The 26,310-nt window shown below is 41.8% G+C and overlaps 2 protein-coding genes across 2 annotated transcripts in view; both read right to left on the bottom strand.

Moving 5' to 3' along the window:
• MFSD2B (MFSD2 lysolipid transporter B, sphingolipid) overlaps window positions 1-4,391 on the bottom strand; it is a 39,637-nt gene extending 35,246 nt beyond the window's left edge. The window contains 1 exon segment of the mRNA XM_086625495.1: window positions 4,318-4,391. Within this exon segment, the coding sequence (XP_086481621.1) occupies window positions 4,318-4,365 (48 nt within the window). The 5' untranslated portion in view covers window positions 4,366-4,391.
• Window positions 4,392-6,221: 1,830 nt separating this feature from the next.
• Window positions 6,222-25,182, bottom strand: UBXN2A (UBX domain protein 2A). Its single transcript, XM_009981923.2, is given in 8 exon segments — window positions 6,222-8,507; window positions 8,510-8,637; window positions 12,085-12,249; window positions 17,285-17,425; window positions 19,019-19,128; window positions 20,942-21,077; window positions 22,520-22,574; window positions 25,054-25,182. Coding segments are annotated over 7 exon segments (879 nt in total). The 5' UTR covers window positions 22,561-22,574; window positions 25,054-25,182; the 3' UTR covers window positions 6,222-8,349.
• Between the last annotated feature and the right edge of the window lie 1,128 nt (window positions 25,183-26,310).

Below are 26,310 nucleotides of genomic sequence, written 5' to 3'. Positions count from 1 at the left end.
AATCCTGGGCCTGCCCTCTCTCTGAACTGACTACAGAAACCCGTAACTCTTACATTAGATCAGGATAAAAATAGAGATACGGTAATGAGATGTACCACAACGATAATATTCTGATACATTACCTAATTTCTGAACATTTTTTAATTTACTAAGTACCATCATCTTTACTACCTAACAGAGTTTTGATACGTTTTAGACTTCTAGACATAGCCTTTCATCATCTAATCATTTTCCTTTGAACTGTTTTATCAGAGTGGGTGTGAACAAGAAGGCGTAAGTATCAGGACTCTTTCCTTTTTGTGTTTCCACAGAGAAAGACAGAGTGGCATCCTGTTACTACTCCCAGGTAAAGTAGACAGTGTCAGGGCACGAGCTGCAAAATGGTATCGCCATAGCAGGCCTCACTTATACTTCGTATTGACAATTTTCTTCTTTCCAGGAAAAAAAAAAAGAGTGGCAAACAGTCAAAAGACAGACTTCGTCAGAACCATATACTATTTAATTTGAGAAGAGATTTTAAACACAAACAGACTATATATATATTTGCTGTACAAAGTAACTCAATTTTTCATACATAAGTCGTATTAAATGTGAGCTTACTAGACTTGTGGGGTCTACAGAATCTTGTTCACTTGACTTACAACACAGTTCTCTTGAGCTTTGTTCCAGGCGCTGTGTTCTTTTAAACTTTATCACATTGTTTTATTTTTTAATCATTCCCTCCTCCTAGCCTCACCTCCATCCTCCCAGAAATCACAGTACTTGAAAAGTTTATTTTCCTCTGATACCTTACTTTCTGATCTCCAAGCACTGGAGAAACCAAGGGACATAAACCACTGCTACGTAAATCCTGTATCCCATCCCATTCCACTCCTAAAACAAGCTGAGAAAAACTTCTGGATCCATAATGCTACTTTCCCATTTATTTTCCCTAGTAACTGCCATAAAATCACAGAATGGTTTGGGCTTCAAGGGACTTTTAAAAATCATCTAGTCCACCCCCTCACCATGGGCAGGGACATTTTTCACTAGATCAGGTTGCCTGAAACCCTATCTAATCTGACCTTAAAGACTTCCAGGGACAGGGCATCCACTATTTCTCTGGGCAACCTGTTCCAGTGCCTCACCACCTTCATTGTAAAAATTTCTTCGTTATGTCCCTCTTTCAGTTTAAAACTATTGCCCCTTGTCCTTTCAATAGCTAAGGCCATGATAACATAGAAAAAGTAAATGCGTCTATATAATATACATGATTTAAAAATATTTTTATAAAACAAATAATGTTAAGTTCTTAAGAACCAATCTCATTAATGCTGTGGTATGGGAAACTGTCAACCAAGATGTAAACTTACAGGCTGCAGGCAGTACTCCTGTCTTTACATCAGTTTCATTGTTAGAAAATTTACAATCTTATTACTTTTTTTTTTAAAAAAAAAAAGTCGTCTCACTGTGATTCCACACACCCCCCAGGATGCTGCTCAACTACTTTCTGAACCACACTCCCTGGTCACCTTGAAGCAAAGATAATACTTTGGTCACAGCAGTAGTTATGTTTCCAATAAAATTTGTTTATGAATGTTATTTTCAGAATAACACAAGTTGTCAGATAGACAGAGTGTACAGAGGTGTCCTGTTCAGTCAGCCACAGAAATGCAGAGTATCAGCAGTTCATGAAATTCCTGAAATGGAGGTTACATCCTGACTACTGTTCAACACCTATTTTCCTTTTATTTTGCCTAATTACTTTTGGAATTCATTCATATGTTAAGTCATAATATACCACAGCAGTTCTACACGAGAATGACGTGTACTGTCAAAGGAAACGCCACTGCGTTCATTTCAGACCTGCTGCCTGGCAATTTCATTGAGTGCCCCTGAGTTTGTCTGCTGAGAAATAATCATTCAGACCCGACATTCTGGTCCCTCTTTCCAAAAGAAGCAGCCCATAATCCATTTTGACTCTCTGTATTGAAGTTATATGGTAATCACTACATATTCTACTTCAGTATCCTGTAAGACAGTAGTAAAAATGAAGGTAGGTCTCTGCACCAGCAAAGCGGAAAGATTTCCTTCCTTCCAACTTCCTGGGCTTACAGTTAAGAGTAGAGAAGATCCATGTGGCAGCTGTCTGTTACAGGATCTAGATGAATAAGTCCCCCAGCCTTGGTTGGTTTACATGATATTGCTCATGAATGACACCAGAAACTGTCTTGAGAAGGATAACACCGCACTTGTGCAGAGCAGTGTGACCAACAGCAGTGCATTGGCTATGAGCAACTAACAGGGTTCTTCTCTTAAGGCTGAATTTCCCTGCTGCATTGATGCCTCAAGCAACAGAAATTGATTGATTTCTGTGAAATCCAGTGAAAGCTTTTTCACCTGTGTGTCAGTAAGCCTGAAGTACTCAAAAAATTCACTTGAGATCTGAATGTGTAGACAGGGGTCAAAAATAAGGAACAAAATACAAAGTATTTACAATTAAAATCTTGTTTTGAGACACCTGGGGTGTAGTTGAATGTCAACAGCAAGTTGCTTCTACAAGTTTTAGAAAAAACATGAGAGAATGGGGTGGGAGGTAAGAGAAAGGAAGGGTAAAATGAAGTTTATAATATTTTTTTATTCCTAAATTAACTTGCCAATTTTGTACTTATACATGCCCCCATCATATCACAGTTAATTGTGTTTCAAGGTAAACCAAGAAGGCATAATAGCTGAGAGGTTTGATTTTGCTCCTTAAATAGAAGAATAAGTTTAGACGTTGTTATAGAAAATTAACGCATCTCATACATTGTAGTTTCTTTATTTTAAATTATCTTGTAAATTAAAACCATACTTTTCATTACTTGCAAATTTCTCTTCCCCAACAGAACAGAAATTGAATACAATATTTATGACAGATCTTATTTCTAAAGAAAGTATTTAAGCACATTGAGAACAACTCTTTGCAACTGTGTGAAGATACTGCATGAACGTTATGGGCATAGTGAGCAGCTGCATTTTGTCCTAAGCTATTCTTTATCAGTCGAGTCCAGAACTGAACCAACAAGTAATTTAAAAGCAGTAAGATGAGAGAGCAAAACGTGTGACTCAAAGATAAATGCTATCTGAGAAACAATGAAAATGTAGCCAACAAGGAGCAGCTTTTGAGTCAGCTTTTCTCTCAACATAGAATGTTGAGTGTTGGTAATGTTTCCGTTCTGTGAGTGACCATACAACTGCTTCCTAAAAGCGTAAGCGTGACAGTCATAGGTGGCATCCCAGGTCCCTCATACCGAGTTATTTTAAAGATTGTTTTCAGGTTTCTTAGTGACATCAGCCCACCCCTGAGTGGAAGAAAAAACAGGAGCAGGGCTTGGGTGCAGACACCTAGAAAGGACGGATGAACAAGGCAGGAGACAGCAGTGCTTTCCCAGGATATTCTTCCAGCTGCTGGCAATACAGCGCTGAGGGGCTCTGTGAGTCAAAGACACCATATCTCTGTTTAATGTCTTCAGATTTTTCCCATGAATTCACTCAGATGCTTTCCAAGCACAAAACTTCAAGGCAGAGCAGCATGTGCCCACAGCACCCAGTGAGCTCCATGGCTTGAACTCCCTCCGCCTCGTTGCGAAAGATTATTTTGGCCCCTCTGGTTTTGAAGCTGCTCCTTCCCAGTTTTAACAGATGCCTCCTCGAGAGCCATGGAGCGAGGCGGGTCCTCGCTCACCTCTTGCCTCTCCGCTCCTACCTCGGCAAGCACCGAGTCTAGAGGAGCATATAGATACTCTCTCACTCGCAACACTCATTTGGAAGTTCGGAGTCGATGAGGCTTTGTGAGGAGAGCGAACCCCCTTCCCACCCGCACCTCTCCTGCCGTCGACACCCCCTTTGCCGCGGTGGGAGACACAGCCCCAGAGGGAAGACAAAGTGGAAAGCGAAGGAGCTTTTTCCTGTCCGAAGTGGACAGTAAATACCGTACAGCGCACTCAGGGAAAATATCGGAGTTACACTGAGCTTTTTGGTGAGAGAGACGGGGGCCGGGTGTGAGGATTTAAGAACTATTTCAGGTGCCTCGTTGAGACAGGCGGCACCGCGCAAGAAGCATCACAAAACAGCAGCAGCACGGTCGGGCTGCCCTAACCCCCCCGGGGCTGCCCCAACCCCACTCCCCATTACCTACCGGCAACCAAAATGAAAAACCAGCGCGCCGGAGCAGGAGGGCGCGGGCGGGACCGCTCCGCACCCCCGGGACCCCAACGCCGCTCTCACCCCGGGACTGCGGCCGAGGGGCTCCTCAAGCCCCACGACGCCCGCCTTTCCCCCTCCCCAGCCCCTTACCTCCTCCTCCGCCGAGCGCTCCGGGCTGTCCCTCGCAGCCCCCGCCATGGCAGAGCGGACAGCCCACCCCCGTCCAACACCTGCGTGCCCGGGGCGGGGCGGCGGAGGGAAGGAGAGGGCGAGTGGGTGGCGTACTCCCCCACCCTCACGCAGCGCCCTGCGGGGGCAAAGGCGCTATCGCTGCCTTCCAGGCTCGGGAAAGAGTATTCCCCGCGACAGGAGTCCTCTCCCCGCCTCGGGCGAGGGCTGCACAGCCGAGTCCGCTGCGGGCGGCAGGAATACCCTCTCACCCTCCATGCCACTTCCACTGCGGAGAGGAGCGGGGCAGCTCCCAGCGGCAAAAGCAGCAACGCCGCCCTCGCTCTTTGCTGTGGGCGCTGCTGCGGGAGCCGTGCCCGCGGCGAAGCCCAGGCTGTACCGCACTTTAGCCCGCTGGCCGGCCGGAGCGTCCGGAGAAATCCGCCACTGCGCCCGTCCCGCCGCTCCCGTCGGAAGCGCCCCGACGGCCGCTGCGCCCGCCTCGCCCCGCAGTGAAGTGCTTCATGACCCGGTGTACGACGGGGAAGGTTTCTGGGGCGGTTTTCATCCAAAGTCTAAAAATATCAGCTCTATCCTTTCGAAGAGATGCACCGTTTTGTGATGCACACGAATTTATAACCACAGCAGCCAGCAATGCTGTCTTCTGTCACCTGGACATGAGAGCCCACAAAACCCATGGCTGACCCAGGAAGCACTATGCAGAAAGAGGTGCTGCTGCTGCTCTCACCGACCCTGAACCTGACATCACTATTTAGGCAGTAAAAGTTCACCACCACCACTCTGCCCGCAGGAAAATGGCCTTGCAAGCATGCTCGGCATCAGAGAGAAGAAAAATAAAATTGCATTTTGAAGTATTAATTCTTTGAACAGTGAGACAGCCAGAGAGAAGAGGGTTGACACAAACCAATGAGCACAAGAACTCGGTGATCTGCTCGTCTTCAGAAGATGATGAGTCCCTACATATGGGGCTGCCTGGCTTGACTGATTCAAGGAGCTCCGCAACCAACAAGGTCACTGGGTGGGTACCGGTCAGCCACTGCAAACCACACCATGAAGTACTCCCATCAAATCCTGTGCAACCTCATTTGTCAAGAATAATTATAGCAAATTTGCAAAATTCTTAAAGAACAAGGCATTAAAAATTTTCTTAAACACGAAGCACATAAATAGGCCTTGCTGAAAACCCTCTGAAGCTTTTAGGCTCCAAGGGGTCCCTAAAGGCTGAGGCGAGATGGGCTTCAAAACACAGGTGGACTGCTCAGTCTGTTAGCCCCAATACATAATTTGTTCTAAAATACTAAGCTAGATACAAAGGTATGCAAGTAACACTCAAATTCAACATTTAGGTTCTTAGTTTTCTCTTCATACAACATCCCCGTTAACACGTTAAATCTTTGTTACCTGCATTGGCATGTTTCTTCACAAAGGAAAAAAACTACAGAAAACATTTCCTTTCCTTTGTTCTTTTGTAGGCTATTTCAATTTTGTTGTAAATTATGTTAATGCACAGGCTTTACTCAAAACAGCGAAGGCTAAACAATGAATAACTGATAGTGTTTGTGTGTTTCACAAACTCAAGCATTGATCAAGCTAGTTTTACTGTTGTTTGACCAACGCACAACGGCTATCTATAGCACTGAGCAAGAGATTAGGCTGTTCAGACACTACAGGCAGCTAATCAGTCTTTACAAATTGACTAAAACCAATTAGATTTAGGAGAGCCCTGTATTCATTCCAAAGATTTTCTCCAAATTAGGAAGTTATCCAATCGCAGATTGTTGCCTTTTTTTAAATACACTTTCTAGTCTAACGTGGGATTAGTGCAGTCAGCATCACTCTTGACGTTGAAGATTTGCTTTCATTTTGTAATTAAGATCGTGATACTTTCAAACTGCAAATACACACCCAAGTCCACCAAAGCTGTACCCAGAAACAGTTGATTCCACTAAAGCACAATATATAGCCAGACAGAATCAAGCTATCCAGTCTCCTAAAATACCAGGAGCAGATATGAATGAACGCTGAAATACTTACCGCTCCCTTCCAAAACATGATCTTTCGGTAACAAGCAAAATGGACTGACTTACCTTAAAATTTGACACACACTCCCCCTTTTCAATTTCAATCTTGCAATAATTATTTAATTGATTTTCTATGTTCCAAATGCAGGAATAGTATACTGCTACTTTGACATTTCGTGCACCTTTTAGATAAGAACAACTGAGCTTATAATCAAGTACATGTGGTTTCCTAATAGTTTTACATTAAGACAAATCCAAAAGCACTGATTAATAAAATTCACTGTTCAGGAAGCTCTGCAATCTGACGGTCGGATCTGTGTCTGTAGGTGACCTCTCAATTTTACTAGTGGATTCGTCTGCGCATTTCTTCCCACTACTAGAGATCTGGTAGGCTTTTCATACAGTAGAGAAGTCAGTGCAAGAGCAAATAAAATTTTGTTGTGTTATTTGCTACATAAGCCTGAAAGACACAGTAGCACATCAAATTTATAGCAGTGCAGTTAACTGCATAGTTTTCAGAGATTTGCTTTCTGAATACACTGAATAGATGTATTTGTGCAGTTGACTTTCATTTTACTGCTCTCAAGCATACCAGAAGAAATGCTGAAGCAAAACAGTTTTACATCCCTGGGAATGAAGGAAGTGCATCCCTAGATTGAAGTACCACGACTTTTAGATAGACTTCAAGTCACTCCAATTAAGCCATTTTATATTTAGAACAAAACCCGGAAATCTCAACCCCATCTTTCCTTTAACCATGCAAAAGTAGTACAATCCCAACAATCATCCATTTGCGTAGGTAGCACAAACTAGTCAGCACCCACTAAAGGCCCCAGGATAAGTCTTTACATAGAGACTCTGGTTCCATTCACAAGTCCAAGTGCTACTTAGCAAACACAATACAAAATAGGTAGTCTTTATGTTGATTTCCCCTTTAGCAAAACATGGAATAGTTGGCTACAAATTTTATGCCTCCAGTACATCAATAACAAAATAAAAGATTTGGATGGAAATGGGGCAGAGGGGGAAGAACTATCAGTTTTCAAATAAGGATCTTCAACATCTTTGCAGCTTGGCCACATGCAATTACTGTCTCAATCAGTTGGCCAGTTGAGGACAGAGGCAGATACATAGTACAAAAACAACTGTGTCCCTCTAAGCCACTATTCCTCTCTAGTAATCTCAGAAAAGCTGATTTTTTTGTGTGACAAGGCTAAAAGTAGAACTCTATCCTAATAAGCTAGGTAGTTTAACATCACCCTATCTGTAACACACCCGTAGCAGCACAAGAGAGGCAAAAACCACTTCAAACATTGTTAAGAATTCCTTCAGAGTTTACTTTGAGGCACTTCATATGCAGTATGCACCAGACTACCTCATTTCTGTCTTCTCACATGCACCCACCACGTGAAGACTTCATAGAACATTACACTGCAGATCTTGTGATAAAAGTTAAAAAGTTAAATCCTGAAGATACTGATATTGAAGACTATCAAGATAGTTAAGAGTTCAAATGTGAGCTTCTCTGCAGTGTGTTGCCTAAAAGTTACTGTGAGAAGAATGCAAACTGCAGCAGCTTACACCACAATGTAAGTGAAACCAATCAGTTTAGTTTCACTTTAGTCCAAAGTGCAAAAATAAATACTACTTTTCCTTAAAAGGTGCTATCAGTAGTAATTAAGTCTCAGAGAACTGTTCCGCCTAAATACACTCATTAAACAACTAAAGAGTTTTCTACCTAAGAAAATTCTAAGGACGACCTGTTGTACAGTTACCTCTGCTACATTATATAGCCAGGCTCTGACCACCAAATTTAGTTGAAAATACTTCTATGATAGCAGATGATAGCACAGCACACATTTTGCTCTCTAAGAGCACAGTACGTGAGGATGAGAGTGCATCCAGATATTGCTGGTTACATTTTTGGTTTTGTCTAGTTCCACCTGTATGTAGTTTTTGGCCAGTTAAAAAGCTAATTTGATCTTGTGCTTTTGATAGCGTTTTTCTGCTCGTTCTTGAGCTGTCCATTAGGTGTAGCAGCAGTTTTATAGTCATTGTCAGGTGCTTTTATCACTAAGAGTCTGAAGGGGTCGGTTGTTTTCTGAAGTCTCTGAACAACGACAGCATTTGCAACTTTGCTTCCTCTAGTGTGAGTGCCTCGTCTCGCAGCTCTCGAAACGGCAGCGAAGTAGTCAGTGTGAAGGGAACACTTCCCTCTGATCCTTGGTACTTCGTTATGAAGTCTCTGACATGGCTTATTCTGAGAAGAAAAAAAGAAAACTCAGCATTAGAGCACTCCAATCCCAACACAGACCATATGCACACCACACTTAGCCACCACAAGAAGAGAATGAGACACCCACTTCATGTAATATCTGATGGCATAGAAATGGAGGAATATAGATGGGGTGGTATCCCGAAGTGGCTGATCCACTTGGGAGGCAAGGAGCAAGGTCTGCATGCTCTGAGAGCAGTCCCAAGGGAAAAAGGATGATTATCGTATTCTGAGCACTCAAATGCTTCACTGTGGCTCAGATGGTAGTCACACAAGCCTATCATTTGTTAACCAGCTGGTGGAGCTCTTACCTGAGGTTTCTGCAGCCAAGAGCTAGACTAAAGATGCCTCCAATGTGTGCTACACATAGTGGAACCATAACAACAATAAAGCAGAAGAGTTTGCAAAAGTTGTCTGTACGGCTTATGAGTTATCTAGGTCTAAATATAGCCTCCTTCTACCAAAGCAGGCGCAGCAGCAAATTCATTACAGATTCAAGCTGCCTGTTAAGGTGTGGAGAAGCTTGCAAGAAGTGAGCCCAACAGAGGTTTTGCTGTGGAAGAATCAGGACTGACCAATTCAATTAGAAAATGAAGATTACAGGATACATCTATATCAGTAAAATAAACATAATGTCAAGGCCCATTCTGGGATCTTGAGGTCAAGCTGGTAGACTCTGGCTACTGGTAAGTTATTAAACTCATCCTTCCTCTCCTCCATGCACAGGGTAGCCCATGGGGTTTATGCCTCCTGAAGCAAGCCTAGATATTGTTTGAGAAAGGGCTAGGTGCCTTGGGGGAAAGCCATCCTAACAGTTTAGCAGCACAGATGACCAAATTTTCATGCCTTAGCCATACTTACTAGGATAGATACAGCATCTGATTCCTGTGCATATAGCCTCAATTAAGAGACAGTACTTGGTCTTAATAAGCCTAGAGCCTGAAAAACCCCAAGAAGGAATAAATTTTTTGGTTGGACATTCACAGGTGTCTATATGCATTGTATCAAAGCCCATTGGGTCCCAAGAGCAATTCAGACAATTAGCCATCAGCTATCTGCTTCAGGATGAACGACTTCCTTTCCAGGCTCCATACCCAATGCTCCAGGATCACACTAACTTTGCAACTGCTAAGGAAGGGACACAACTCAATTCAAGACATAGCTATGTGTGCTATTCCTACAGCACTGCTTTGCTAGTTGCTTCACTTTCATGTTTCCTTGATTCCCCATACTTCAGCATTACAACAATGCCACCTGTGCGTTTGGTCCCAATGCTGCAACTTCAATCTTTCATCAGTAATCAAGTCATATCGAAAGTAGTAGAATGTGTCTGAGCCACAGTAACTATCTGCAAAAGGGTAAAAGTTATCAGTTTACCCAGGCACTGCAATATATATGCTACCTGTCATTTACTTGTAGTTTAATTAACAACTAGTGGACTGTTTTCTGCTTCTCCATTGAAAGGATTACTATACATGCAATCATAATGCCTAAGGATATGTACCCTAAAGGGATTTTCCCGTGTTTCTTATTAAGTCATACACAAATACTGTATACAGCACAAACATGCTGGTCTTGTGGTAAGAGGATCCGTTATGATGGAATATTTATTGCAAACTACTTCAAAAAGAGTATCACATCAGCAAGGTTATTGTTCTGCTTATATTTTTTTTTCAGACTTTTTTTTTTCCTCCAAAAGCACTTAGCAGCTGTTCAAACTGCTATTTACCACAAAGAAAAAAAGCTTCTAAAAGTACTTAAATGTGCGAAACCTGGAATAATTAAGATATTAAGCCTCTAAATGAAGTATTTATAATTAAAATAGCAATCGAACCTTCAACAGTACATCACAACGTTTCAGTTCATACCTCAGGCCACTAACAGTAATAAATTAGTACAAGTCAAAAGAAAAAGTTACAGTCATTAACCTTCAACTGCTGAGCTTTTCTTCTGACCAGTCACAAATACATAAGGAGTTTATCTTGACAGCAGCCTGGGCTGTATTAAATCTATCATCACTTTAAATCGCGTCATAGAAAAGCACAGGCAACATATCCTTTCCATACAATGTGACTGTATAGTACTGGAGTAATTTCTCAAATTAAAAATTTGAGAAAGGTCTCTAAAGACAGTAGTTCTACAATTCAATGTTAAAACAGTTTATCCTATATTGTGGTTTACCCCCAGCCAGCAACTAAAAACAACACTCAACTCGCTCACTCACTCCCCCTGCCATGGGATGGGGGAGAGAATCAAAAAAGTGAAAGTGAGAAAACTTGTAGATTGAGATAAAGACAGTTTAATAGGTAAAGCAAAAGCCGTGTGCACAAGCAAAGCAAAACAAAGAATTCATTCACCACTTCTCATTGGCAGGCAGGTGGTCAGCCATCTTCAGGAAAGCAGGGCTTTGTAACAGTTGAATATCATGCATAACAGTTACTTGGGAAGACAAAACACCCATCACTCCAAACATCCTCCCCTTCCTTCTTCTTCCCGCAACTTTACATGCTGAGCATGACATCATACAGTATGGAATATCCCTTTGGTCAGCTGGGGTCAGCTGTCCCAGCTGTGTCACCTCCCAACTTCTTGTGCACCCCCAGCGTCTTCACTGGTGGGGTGGGGTGAGAAGCAAAAGAGGCCTTGACTCTGTGTAAGTGCTGCTCAGCAGTAAAATGTCCCTGTCTTATCAACACTGTTTCTAGCACAAATCCAAAATAGAGCCTCATAGTAGCTACTATAAAGAAAATGAACTCTATCTCAGCCAAAACCAGCACATCCTACTTTCTCAAAGCTCCTGTGTACATACGCTGTGCTGACACCTTCTGGTGTTATACCCATTTATAAGCCTCTTTGGGAATCAGAAATTTTACTAGTTAAGAATTAAGCGCATTGGACACATCCTATTCTGTTCATGTTGACATGCAGGTGATGAACCTCCCCACCTGGTGCACTGACTCCAGCCCTCTCCCTAGAGGTTTCTCCAGCTCAACTCTAAGTCACATCCTCCAGCTCCCAGCTGTGGTGCTGTCTATGCCCAATGACTAGCAGGCTTTTTACTAAGCAATTTGCTCCAGATGTAGTCATTTTGTGAGAGATCTGTCATCTTAAAAGCTGTTTCCTCCAGTAACGAGCAATATATACACCTTAACTTCCACTAATCTACAAAGAACTCCTAGGTTTCCTCACATTTTCATTTATGCTCAGTTATGTGCTGACTATTAACATCAGTTCACATTCCTCTTACACTCCTGTCAGCTAAAAGATTTCTCAAAATTTGAAAGGTTTTCTAGATACAGCTGAACAGCAGTCCAACGTTAAGTGAACTGAGGAGGTAGATTATTTACAGAAATTTGAGATTTATCATGCATACAAGCATAGGACAAACAGTTAAAATGCAAATACATATGAGAGTGCTAAAATAAATCTTACCTGTGAGAAACATTGAATTTCTGAATTATCCTTTCCCCATCAGCTAACCAGATCTGGATGTTAGTGATAGGCTCTAAGTCATTTAAGGGAACTAAAGGCAGATGTCTTTTGTTGTCAGGTCCTTGATGATCATCTTTTACTTTAGAGATTATCCTTGGAGTAGCACTGCAAAGAAAAGCCATACGAGGTTATGCCTTCTGTGTACACATGTAAGCTTGAACCTCCGTCCAGATCTATGCTTCTGGAACTTTCTGCCCTATATCAGGGTGCATTGATGACTTCTTTTTTTAAGAAATACAGGAACAGTGACATAATGTCACCTTTCTTTTTTTTAACTGTATGCCAGTATTTTCTCCTGAAGATTTCAACATGCTAAAGAATTTCAGTTTGCTCATGTTAAACATTTTTACAAGATGGAAGGGAACTTAAATATCAAAGGATTGAATATAAATACACAAGGGATGAAACAGTCTGAAGATTCTTTGGCAATTTTTGTACTCTAATCACACAGGTGAAACTTTAAGGGGTTTGAGCATCAAATTTGCATACCGAATGTTAATTTTCACCATAATGTGATTACAGTAATTCAATTTAACCAAATGTTGTTAGCCTTGATTTAGACCCCAGCATCACCTATTTCAGCTTAGAAGCATTACTCATCTATCAGAGAAATTGACTTAATGTGAAAATCCAGGCTGATGCATACTGCACTCAGATTTGGGTTTTTCCTAAGGCACTTTCAATAGCCGACTCTACCATAAGGGCAAAGATCCATAAAATGACTTGACAGAATACAGGGACCTCAGTCCAAGTGCGTGATCTTAAAAAAAAAAAAAATACTGGCAAAACTTTTTATTCTGAAGAAATATCTAGAGCTTAGTGCTTCTTTCAGGACTAAACTTGTTCAGCATGCACTGTTCAAGTCATTTTAAGGCCTGATCCAACAGCCACATTCTTAGTTCATGTGAGTATAATCAGATGTTTGCTTGCAAAACAGTAGCAGTGATTTCAGGAGTCACCATTTCTTCTCTGAGCACAGCTGTAGTCATTGACTACATGAACACTTCATGGTAGTTTGTGGAAAGGGTTTCTCTTTGCACATAAATTGATGAGTTAGTTTCTTGACAGAGAAAGTAACCAATGGCCATAGAATAACAGTCTTAACAATACTACACCTGCTTCACGGACAAACTCCATCCTTTCATCCTTATGTTCTCGTACCTGTCTTAGTTTAATCATAAAGCCGAAAAGTCACAGCCAATTTGTTATCAAAATTAAGATGGTTAATGACTTAATATATTCAGGCTAATAAAATTAGAGTCTTAGGCTGAAGTCCTTCTCAGTCTGAGGTATTTCTAAAACTTTTACCACCCACTGCCTAGCTCTACGCTGTCAGCCAGTAAAGGCACTTTTTATTTCTGTCATTGAAACTCGGCAAAAAGAATGAGAATCAAGGAATCTCATTCCCAAGTGAGTGATAGATGTTCACTGCAACTGGAGACAGACAAGAGGCACAGAATTGACTGGTCTGCACTACACAGTAATCAGCTGGGGCACAAGAACTTGGCACCAGCAGATTCCAAGAGACCAGGCTGGATGAGGCTTTGAGCAACCTGGTGTAGTGGAGGGTGTCCCTGCCCATGGCAGGGGGGTTGGAACTAGATGATCTTTGAGGTCCCTTCCAACCCTAACTGTTCTGTGATTCTGTATCTGTAAAACATAAGTGTCTTACTATTACCCATCTGCCTCTATTGATTTACTTATCTCACACTCAACTTCTATTCATGCTTGACCTCAATTATAATTGCCCAATAATTTTCCTCTGGAAAAAACCTTGAGCAGCAGCAAGATAATGTTAAACAGTCTCAGGAGCAGAGCAAAAATTAAAAGTTTAAGTCATACTTTGTCCAGCAATGATCAACTCTCGCTGTCTACTTGATTAGTAGTGTTCAGTTTCAGGTTCAGACACTGAAGCACAAGCACTCACGTGCGAGCTAGCTGTCTCCAGTACAGTGGAGGCTGGAGAGGTAGTCAACCATGCAGCTGCCAGGTGTCTGGTTTAGCCTGGGCTGAACTACATTTTAGCTCATCAGTCACAGCTGTAGTTCAGACAACTGTCTCAAATGGATACAGATTTTGGTGTCATTCTCAAATCGACTTCCCTCATGGTCGCATCTCAGAATTTGTAGTAAACACTGGAGATTATTCTTTCAATAGCGAGTATTTGTGAAACTGAAGCCAACACATTAAGCTAAGCTGCAAGAGCAAGTCAGAAGATCTATATTCACCAAAGTTTAAAGCATTCGTATACTTAATAACTTTGCTCTTGTACAACTGACAGATAAAAGCCATCTAGTGGTGGGAGTTTTGACTAAAGCCACAAACCAAGAATCTAAGTTTCTTATTAGTCTGAGATCAAAAAATTATTCCTTTTAGAGGCTTCTTCCTTTCATAAGACTATCAAAAGAAGATGTAAACTAAAGATAGAAGAGACATAAGAGCCTCCTGACAATTTTCTGAAAAGAATGAGCCTCAGAGTTAGGTATCATCCCTTACCCTGACTAATGGTTAAGAAGCTTGACACACAACGTTTTACCCTAATGAGGTTATAGAGCTAGCCCGCTTTGCTATAAAGGATTCCAGACAATGGTTTAACATGCATCTGAGGCAGTATTTAAAAAAAAGTATTGATAAGCTTAATAGAAAAGTGTGGTTGCAAACCTGGTTATAGTCCCAAACTATTAAATGCAGCTGAACAGGATGTAGACAAAACACAATACACTCATTAGTTATACAGGTTCATAAGGTATATTGGAAAAGTCTGAAAAGTCTCATTTGTTTCTCCTGAATGACAAAAAGGTAGAGCATCAAACTCATCTTAGTTATATCAAACATATCATTTCTAGTTCCTCCACTTTTCCTCTAGCAAAAGTTTTAACGAGCCAGTCAACAGATCGATTCATAACGGTTCATCCACCACATAATCCATCCATATGGGAACACTGGCAGAAAATCTATAGACTATTAAAAAATGCTTATTTGATATGCAGAAGTTTAGCTAGGTCATAAGCTAAAGTAAACTGTTCAGTTATTTTCTGCTCTCACTTCTCATTGAGCACACAAATGCAATGTGGAAGGCAAGTTCTATAGCCAGTTTTAAGCTACAGGTCTCAGGTAGCACTACTACTTCCCCACAAAGCTTGTCTGCTGAAAGAGTAGGATATGCATGCAATGGACATTTATAACATAAGGAAGCGAGCACGAGTTTATGGAGTAAAAGCACTTACGGCTCATGTTTCCAACATCAGCAAAAATACTTACTCGACTTTAAAGAAAAGGCTCCGATAGTATAACACTGAATAGACTAGTAAAAGTAGAGGGGGAAAAAAAAAACATTTTATCCAGTTCATAAGGAAAAAAATGCTAAGCAAGTTGTAGGATGTCTCAGTGTACAAGACCAGTCAACTGAAATTCACAGAACAGCATGCTTCCAGAACCTAATTCGTCTATTGGGAAGCAAGATCATTACTTGCTGTAGGCATGACAGAGCATAACAAGCAACTGAACAACCTTCCCCGTTTAGCACTGGTTAGCAGCAGAAACCCAGCACACTGAAGATCTTTTTGCTTTTGCTATATACAGGTCTACTTGTAGATTAAGTAAGGTTGAGTTCTTGACCCTTGTTTGCTCAGGATTTCACTGCTACCAAAGCCTTGCAGTATCTCATCCATCTCTCAAAGGAAGATTTTCCTTATTGACTATATCTACTCAAGCATGTAGCAACTGAATCGACTGTGCTACAGAAACAGATGATACTGATAAAACAGATACCTGCTTCTCTAAAGCAGCCTGGAACCACTCATCCTTTACAATTATCAGTTTCTTACTTTGCACATTATTATCTTTTTCTCCTGCTTCATCCATTCCTACCCAGGTCATGCATTCCCTCAGCAGATGCACTGGGCCTTAGCAGCAAGCTCTTTCCACTTGATCAGAACAAGCTGTCCACCTAAGGTTTCACCATAGTCCACTAACTCCAGTCGGCAGGTCACTACGCAGTCCCACCTGTGAAGGCTTCCTGTAGGCTCCTGGTCACTGAGTACATTCTGTTCCTTAGGCTGAAATCTGCTTTTACAGGCACCTAAGTCTTACACAACACGGATATGTGAAGCAGATAATTTGGCAAGAGCAAGCAAAAGTCACAGGGATCAAATACATGAACTCCTGGCCTGCTCCTCTACAACAGCCTTCCAAAATACAGCACTGTTTGGTTATAAGTCAAGTCCAGTTTTAGCATTGGCATTAGTGGCTCATCCTCCCTAACCACAAGAGAGTCATGGAATAAAGGAAAGAAGATCACTAATATGCTAAAATGTCTTACTGCAATAAATGCATGGTTAAATACTGAAGAATTTTAAGAGAATGAAAAATAACCTCTTACTTCTTCAGTTCCCTTTATGGGATTGTCATACTCCTCTCTTCTTACACAAAGTACTGCACATACAGCTTTAAAAGAGATTCTTTTCTCTTAAACCACAGAAGAGAAGAGTGACAGCCTTTCAGCTGGAAACAGTTCTGCTAATATTGAGACCTTGAACCAAGAAAGCCAACAGCATCCTGCTGCACTAACAGGAACACAGCCAGTAAAGTCTGGGAGCCGATTATCCTCCATGCAGCACTCATTAGACACACCTAAATACTGCATTCAGATTTGGTACCTGAGATAAAAGAAAGATGTCAATAAACTGGAGCAAGTTCCACAGAGGGCCACCAAGATGGCTGCAGGCTGGAGCATTTGCCCTTTGAGCAAGGGCTGGAGAGGCTTGTTCAGTCTACGGAAGAGATGCTGCCAGGGGGGACACCTAACAGCAGCCTGCCAGGGTGTACATCAGGAGCAGAGCACCAGGATCTTCATGGCAGACATAAAGAGAGGTTCAGACTGGTTATAAGGAAAAATTTATTTCCCATGAGGACAGTCAAGCACTGAAGCAGGCTGTGCAGCTTCCACTTTTGCGGGATTTCAAGGCCCAACTGGATAAAAGCCTGAGCAACCTTATCTGCCTCCACGGCTGACCTTGCTTTGAGCAGGAGTTTGGATCAGAGACCTCCAGAGGTCACTTCTAACTTGAATTACGAGATCCTTTACCATAGGTACAGTTTCCTTAAGCTATTCAACCATAGATCACATCAGACCACTCACCTTCCTAATCTGTAACCGTGTCCAGAAAAGGGATGAAATATTGGCTTTTTCGATGACAAATATACCTTATCTTTTTTGTCTTCCACTTTCACATCTACCTCCTCCTTATCAAAAACTTTTCGTAGCTCAAAAGGCAGTTCCCTTAAGAAAAAAAAAAACCACATGTCAAAAAAAGAACTACTATACCATATGCTTTCAGTATACAAACACTAATGATTAATACCTATGTCTATCCTTTCAAGGATGATGCTTTTAAAAAAAACAACTTCACAAGTATTTACTAAGAGTTATGCATTAAGTGCATGACATACAAATAACTTCCAAGTTCCTGAACTACAAATTAACTAGAAAGTGAACAATAAAATAAGACATCATCATGCAAGTTGTTGAACGATGTTAAAATTTACTCAGCATTTACCACTCCGAAGCACATGATGTGTAGGAAGTTCAGTATTGCCCTACATCGCTGCAAAAGGTTACATTATTTTACCTCCATAGTAAAACAAAAAGAAAAAAAAAGACAATTGGCTTTTAAAAGGAAAGAACTGAGTTTAGACACAATGTGTTTAATTACAAATAAACACAAATCTCAGCTTTTAAAAATTAGATCATCACTAATAGCTAGTCTTTAGTGCAGTAACATCACCTTGGTAATGTTTTATTTGCATTAAGCAAAACACAACAATGCCTTTGTCTGTGAGCTCTGATGCAGACACTACATTTTCAGGTAGTGGGGCTCAGCTGGCACAGAGGCTGTACTAAGTGCTTTTCTACAATCAACAATTGTGCAGGAACCATCTTGTAATTAGCATCTTCACAAAAAAAATGGTGGCAGAAAGGTAGGAAACTTTCCATGCATACAAAGAAAGCAAAGAGCTTTAAACAGTGCAGTTAATTGCTATTACAACTAACACAGGTGACTGCCATAGAGGATAAATACAACACAAAATTAGTATTTTTGATGGGCTAGCAAAGTATGGAAAAGACAAAAATACAATGGTTTAGTAATTTCACATACTCAAAAAGTAGTTATTAAATTATATTCTCCATACAACTGTATTCTCCTCTCCATTTGTATGGGGTGAGGAAACAGATTACAAAGTAAAGGCTCAAAATTACATTGGTTTGTATGGTCAATCTGCTTTTTTAAAGCAACGCTACAAACACTAGCAGAAATCAGGAAAGCATGCTAATTTTTAACAGGAGGATAAAAGTAAGATTGCTATATACACATAAATGACTGAAACAGCAAGTTTGTACCAGGAAAAATGTCTGAAATTTAAGACTGATCAGAGTTTCTTGATGTTACATGGAGGAAACGTGCCCATTTAAGGCTTTTAATCAATAAAAAGAAAACAAAGACCATAAAACCAGAAACGCTCCACCAGTTGTGCACTGAGTTCGTTAGTCAAAGTACCATTTGACTAGTAGCTCTTACTGGGCATTCTGATTTCTTCTTTATTTCATTCTGTGCCTGCTGTGCCCCGACCAACACTCACTTTTATTTATTTCATCAGCAACTGTACAACCACTGCAACTGAAAGCTACATTAAACCTGTTGATGTTAAAACAGCCATTAGCACTGCGGGAACTGAGAGAGGCAGTGGCCTGTGCTCCTACAGCGATGCTGCAGTGCAGCAAAGCCAAGCAGCTATGTAAAAAATTTAGAGCATGAGCTAAGTGCTATCCAAAGCACATTAACTCAGGCTGATTAAGAACACAAAACTCACTTACCCTTTTTTAACGGAGTCCAAGAACTGCTGGTTTGCTACATCAGTGTAGCTCCTAAGTTCACCATCGTTTACTGTAAACCCATTTTTCCAAAGTTTAATGATTACATCAACCTATAAAGTAAGAACAATTCTCATAATAACACTGATGTAAAACCAGCTCAGTATACCCACAGTACCCTATGACTGCAAATCACCCACTGCATGGACTAAAAATACTGAGAGAAAGCTCACTATAATCTGTTTCGGCCCTGTGCCAACAGGCAGAGCAACTGCAAGGGGTAAGCGACATTTTTAAGTATCTTGTGTCAATCAGGCTTAGAAATAAACCTTCCCCCCAATCATTTTGCTTTCCTAGGTCAAGAACATGCCTTCAATTCAGCAGGGGAAGAAAAAAAAAAAAAGAGCTGGAAGATCCCAGCCAGCTGCAACTCTTCAAGAGCTAATTTGAGAGCACATACGCCTGGTGTTGGAACACCAACTACCAGAATAGCCCAGCTGGGGGTTTATTAAGGTAAAGCCTTGTTTATCCAGAAGGACTTTCTGAAAGTAAGACATTGAGATAATGCGTGCAGAAGCCTTTCACTCAGGAAATACAGCAACTGTCAGATAATTTACTTTCAGACAGTCATACATTTATGTTACTCTGGAATTCCTGGGTATATTCAAGAGCCTGGTGTTAGGGGAATGAAAAAATAAATTCTCAGTAATTCATTCACTTTGCCAGGACCATCCACTACTTCGACTTGTAGCCTTCACACTGGTTCACTGAAATCTCTCCAACTTTAACATGGATATATTTAGGATTGTATTTTCATATTAATGTATCATGCCATTTAATGAAGCATTTGGTCATCCAGAACCGGTCCCTGAAATAAGGTTGTCTTGACAAGATACTTGACCACATGTGAGGTATATGAAGCACGTACAAATGCAGAATTCATTTCAGCTGGAAATTAGTTTGAACTAGGCTCGACAGTACTTGACAATTTTATCTTTTTTTTTTTTCTTTTTTTGCACAGTTCGACTTGTTAGATGATGATTGGTACATAAATACACAGCACATGCAAACTGCTGAATAAACCTCCCCCTCTTTTGGTTGGGTAATCTGTCGAAAAGCTATATACCACTCAGCAAGAATAGATTCCTCTAAAAAGTCTTGTGTCACATGGCACCAATGCATATGGAAGGAGTTCTCATCATGGCAAAGTTCCTCTACAGTGAATCAGTAAGCAGGTTTAACATTGACTAATTATTCCACACCAACTTTCCATTTAGACATTGACACAAGTGCTGCCAGGGAACACTGTTTCAGAACTGCAGCTTAAGGTATTGCTCCTCATGCTCTTTTTCTCCCAGAATGAGTTGGGGATTCATGAACGTAATTTCCAGCGATGCCTGCTTCAAACTTCTCCTTGACATTTTTGTTGTACATGGCCTATTCTCCAGCCCTTTCCCAGTCTTTGGGGAGTAACAGAAAAATATGAAAAGGACAGAATCACTGAGATACAAACCCATACTAAAAATCCCACTACTACCACAACCATATAAATGAAAGCAAATGAAAAAACTTGGGCTATGCCTCGCATAAAAAGGCTGCAACTCTTTAAACAACTTCTTATGTAACAGCAGTTGTCATTCTTTGCACCTCACCATCAGCTCACTCTTCTTACTGATAAAGCAGAAATGCATTAGCCAATGCCAGCTAAGTCCTAAACCAACACTAAAACCACTAAAAAAAGCAAGAGCCAGAAGCACAGGCCTGCTTGACTATAAGATGGGAGACTGTTCCTACCGCTGTCTGAATTCTGTGTGCTTTTATTTACAGATGTACTGGGTAAGACTGCAAGACTTTTGGCATTTGTTTTCCAGAGTACTCCTGGAATGCTATTATGTTAAACATGAGTATTTTTTCTTCACCGCCTACCTGGTTCTTGACTGTAGTTGGGGGCATACATATAGCACCAACCTTCTGAGCTTCTTCAAAAAGGTTATCTACAAAGTAGTCACAGTTTTGTTCTGTACCATTCAAAATTCGATCATCAGTTCCTGATTTACACATCCTGCAGAATAAAGACATAAGTAAAAATGATGCCTCAGAGAACACATTGGAAGATAAGCAGTTGCCCTGAAAGTTCAGTACCAAGAGGTAAAAGGCATGCTCCCCTGCTCCCAGCTGACTTGGTTGTTACAAAACATCAGGTCAAGGTTGCGTTGTGTCTTTCCTAGAAACTTCTTACTAATCTCTAACTGCTACTATTTGCACTTCAGAAGCACAAGTTAAAAGAATGACAATAGAAAAGGTGAATTCATCTATGCAGAAGCTTCTAAACTTGGTATCAGAGCAAGGAATGCAAGTTAGATGATTCATACTTCTACTTCAGATCATCAAACATTTAACTGCACACCAATGAAAGATCTTCCTTAGAGCATTTCCATGATATGGGCCTGGGGGGCTTTCTCTGCCATAAGTTTTAAAAAACATATACAAGAAAATTGCCCTGGGATTTACTCCCCTGCCCCCACCTAAATCTCCGCATTCCCAGCACCATCACAGAACCACCATAACTGTCTTTGAAAGTACATTACAGAAACTCACGAACAAGTGACTCAACACCACTTGAGCACACTGAAGAAATACAACAGAAGACTTCAATATTGTGGAGACTGCCAGACTACTAAGAAGATGCATCAACCCCATCTTTTTATAGAACATTGTATATGTGACAGCTGCTTCTGTTAGATTTTCACCAATCAAAATGCAGAAATATGCAACCTGAATGGATGATTATCTTTCAGTTTAGGTTCTTTGCATAGTAAGAGGATTATGTAGCTTTTGGTAAACATTGCAGGAGTTACTGCTATTGGAAATTCAGAAAAGTCTATTTTAAGCAATTCAGAAAAAAAAATCCTAGCTCTTGAAAAACATCCAGTTTTACATAAAACTCTGCATTGAATTCAAGGGCAGCAATGCTTACTTGAATGGTAACTAGATATATTTGCATAAACAGGGATTGTTTCCAGTGCATATAAGCAACATTAAGAATCCCTACAGATTAACATCTTTAAACAAAACTCAACAATATTAAAGAAGAAATTTCAAAAGTATGCTGTCCCTCCTCTAGTTTTCTAATAGAACAAAAGAAAATTGAAGTGTTAATCCAGGTATTCACTATGCTTTACCTTAGGAATGTAACTGGAAAACCAAACACCTCCATACTGAATGCAGAGGTGCACAGTGACTTAGTGATTTGCAAGGCAAACTTTCTCTTTTAAATAAAAATATTTATGCAGCTTCTTGCATCTTGGAAACATTCCAGGTATGTGAAAAAATCTTTGGGTAAAACAATATTTTTTTTTTTTAAACTTCAGTATATGTGGAGCAGGTGCATACAGAAAAAAAATATTTACAATTTAACATTAAGTTTGAAAAGTCGTGACAGGACACAGAAACAGTAATAGGGAAGGAATAGGAAAAAGGGGGAGGGGGGGAACTGGCACCTACCATTCTTTCTTCACAGTTTTGATATTGTCCATGTCTTTCATTTCTGGTGCCTTGCCTAATTATGAAAAGAAGATAGTTAAAACAACAAAACAAAAAAATCCAATCAGACAAAATGCCCAGCACACTTTGCCTGCTTTTGTAGCTGAAACACTCTTTATAGTTTTTCCTGTGTCGAAAGCACATTTAACCAGAAACCTCAACTGCCCCCCCACCAAGTCTCCAGATGGTTCTTTGTTTTCCTGCAGTTTCTAATTTAATGACACGCGAACCATGTATCGGTTTCAGACATTCAATAGGAAGATTACTTTTTCATAAACGTACAAAATAAATTCCACAATAATCACGTGAATTAAAAATACATGACCATATTTATGCTAAGCAAAGAAAAAAAAATCACGTTCCTTTTCTGAGCAGCATGATTTAAACTCCCCTGATTTTTCACAACACTATGAGACAGTTGCAGAAAAACTGCACTGCCACTGCAGGCATTCTAATGACCTTCACCTTAATGGCACGCATTATCAAAAGGTGCAAGGTTTGTGAGGTTCCTCTTCCTACCACAGCTCAACATATTGGTGCAGCATCCTAGAAACTGTGAATTATCATTTCTGGTCTACTGTTTAGCTGGAAATAAAATCCTGGATTTGCAAGTACTACATATATACAGGATTAGGCTGCTGAGTCAAAAGAAATGAAGAATGCCACACTGATCTCACTACGCTCACTTTTGAGCTCTCTGAAAAAAGTTATAGAAAGTTGCAAAAAGCCAGAGACTCCCCAAAACACCCTTACAAAAATTTAAATCACTCTAAAATTAGACAAGCCGCCAGAAGAACAGAAATTTTAAGTTGCAACAGTGTTTAAAGAGTTTTCCTAAAGACCCCTGGGTACAGGTTACACAGATGATGTTCTGCTCCTGGCAAGTTTGGGACTAAGTCATGACACTGTACATGGCTTTTAGACAGCATCAAACTAAGCAGTGACAGCCACTGGGAGGGACTTTTTACAAGGGTATATGGTGATAAGACAAGGGACAATGGCTTTATACTGAAAGAGGATAGATTTAGATTAGGTATAAGGAAGAAATTCTTCCCTCTGAGGGTGGTGAGGCACTGGAACAGGTTGCCCAGAGAAGCTGTGGATGCCCCATCCCTGGAAGTGTTCAAGGCCAGGTTGGATGAGGTTTTGGGCAACCTGGTGTAGTGGAGGGTGTCCCTGCCCATGGCAGGAGGGTTGGAACTAGATGACCTTCAAGGTTGCTTCCAGCCCTAACCATTCTATGATTCTGATCATACTCCTGAAAGTAGTATGCACAGCAAGACTAAAATAAATTTTAAGTGGTCTTGACAGCTTATTTAACAAGATGGAGAGGTTAGCGGGAAACAACATTCACTGCAGCACTAAAAAAAACACCCATTCAGTCATTCAGTACTAATTCATGTTCCGCAGGAGGTTGATTGATACTGGTATTCTTTCACCTTGAAAGTTAAATCCTTGTGACACACATTCTGTAGAAATGTATATAAGCCTTCAGAAAACCCCCATAATGACCAAAAAGATTCAGTCTATATGTCCATAATAAGTTTTAAAGTTTAGGCAGCCTTCAATTTAACCAATGGTTTTACGCATTAGGTCAAAATATTATACTCGGCACACCTTTGACATGTTACACAAGATGCAGTACAGTTGTTTGGTTTTTTCCCCCCCCTCAAATGTTCTGCCAGAGCATTATATATATCAGGCAAGCCTGTGCTGGTACATTATGACCTTATCAGCGTATCTGATCACTGTACTTGGAACTTTGTACCTGCACTTGGGAAATACGAACTTCCAGTATCAAGTAAGTATAGTGAATTTAAGAGTGCTTAAAAAGACAGAATTTTTCAAACTTTTCCCAAATTAAGTTTTAACACACTTTAGCACAAAGTAATTTTTTGTGTTTTGTGTCAGTGTGCTTCTAACTTTTCACTATGCAACAGAGTAGTCCCCAAAGCAACAGGAGCCACCTCCAGCCATCTGCTTTTGTTGATTCTAGGTGCCTTGTCATCAGAACTGCTAAAAAGAGACAGACACAATGAAGCAGCTCTTCAAATTAATTCTTTTGCTACATTAGGCTGGCCTCAGATGTGCATGAATAGTATTCAAAACTGGTCAGCTGTGAAAGCCGCTGTTCCTTCTAAAGTACAACAGCAATTACACTTAGAAGAAACGTTTGTGTTAATATATCGAGGTAAAGGAATCAGCCTACACAGCATATTGATGTTTATTATGACCAAAAAGCCATTAGGAGATAGTGATCAGACTGCACTGCAAGCATTTTAGCCTCAGCAAGGCAACCCAACTAGCACAAACCAATCCCTCCCACTAACTACTGACAGACACCCCTACATGTCACTTAAAACATCAAGAGTTTTGGTGCATGCTCTTTGGGTCTGTGATCAAAAGTATCACAGAACTGAACTTCTACCTCCGGAAATTAATTTTAAAACACAGGAAGAAGCGGAAGCTACCAGCGTGCTGCCCACCACAGCTACCTCTGTTAACTGTAGTAGGATACTCCTGGCCTTTCCCGGCAGAGACCAGCTCCTCCTGCCTCTCCACCTCCTCCGAGGCCACCGACCCAGCGGTGGCCTTTCACTGCCGGGTCTTTGGAACGAGCAGCTCCCACCTGCACAGTTACAGACACACTCGTTTCGGCAGATATTTTTGTGCTCAATGTCGTCGAGCCCACACGTCCAGCCGTTTTAATGCCAGAAAAACAAAACAAAAACTACCTTTGATGCTTTCCTTGCTCTGAAGGGCAGAAATATTCAAGCAAGCACACACAGACCCCCTCCCCCCAGGATGGCCTGTCTTCCTAACTTTGGCAGAAACTAAACTTTTCAAGTTGAAAACTGCTTAGAGCAGAGCGCAGCCTATCACTACACTACACAAAAATTATGACTGCAAACTGCACTGTACCGAGCGACAAAGAACGAAGCGGCTACAGAGGAACGGCAAGTGTAAATTAAAAGCCAGGTTGAGCCTCAAACCTAATGGCCTGGACGTGACTGATGGGCTCAGGCAAAAACCACAGCGCAAACATTCTCTCTCCAGCTGGCGGGAAGGGCTGCGCGTTTTGGAAGGAAAACTGCCCCTCCCCGCCCCCGCTGCGCGTTTTGGAAGGAAAACTGCCCCTCCCCGCCCCCACGGCAGGCTGCCGCCACCCGAACTCATCCGCCCCGACGCACCCGCGGGGCTCTGCCCGCGCCGCGCGCGGAACAGACGCTCCGCGCCTCCTGCCAAAACCGTCGCCCAAAATAGACCCCGCCCGAGCGGCAGCCCCACGCGGTGGGCAGCCAGGGAGGTATTTTTAGCGACGATGAGACAATAACGTGGCGGCAACGCGGAGCAGTAACGCCCCGCGACGCCCGAGAAAGGGGCCGGGCAACGACGCCCACCCCTTCCCCCGCGTCCTGCCCGCGCCAGAGGACGCCCCACGCGGGACGGGACCGAGGGCCGCCAGCGGAGCAGGGCGAAGCGGCCGGGAGGAGGCAGCGGGAAGGCTCAGCCCGCCCTCCCACTCAAGACGGCCCCAGGGACGGCCGCGAGCAAAGTTCAAGCTCAAGTCGGAACCGAGGGAGCGCCGGCTGGGCAGAACGCGCTCCCCGGACCCGGCCTCCCCCCGCAGCAACTCACCCGGCCGCCGCACCGCCAGCAAGCGCCCAGCCCGCCACCGGCCTCCCCGCCGCGCCAACTCGTCAGTGTCCCGCGACCCACCGCGCACGCGCGGCCGCCAACGGCCGGGGCAC

The sequence above is a fragment of the Tauraco erythrolophus genome, chromosome 2 (assembly GCF_009769465.1).
Source record: "Tauraco erythrolophus isolate bTauEry1 chromosome 2, bTauEry1.pri, whole genome shotgun sequence".
NCBI classification, from domain to species: domain Eukaryota; kingdom Metazoa; phylum Chordata; class Aves; order Musophagiformes; family Musophagidae; genus Tauraco; species Tauraco erythrolophus.
The sequence above is the reverse complement of the archived record's forward strand: the minus strand, read 5'-3'. Positions and strand labels throughout refer to the sequence as shown.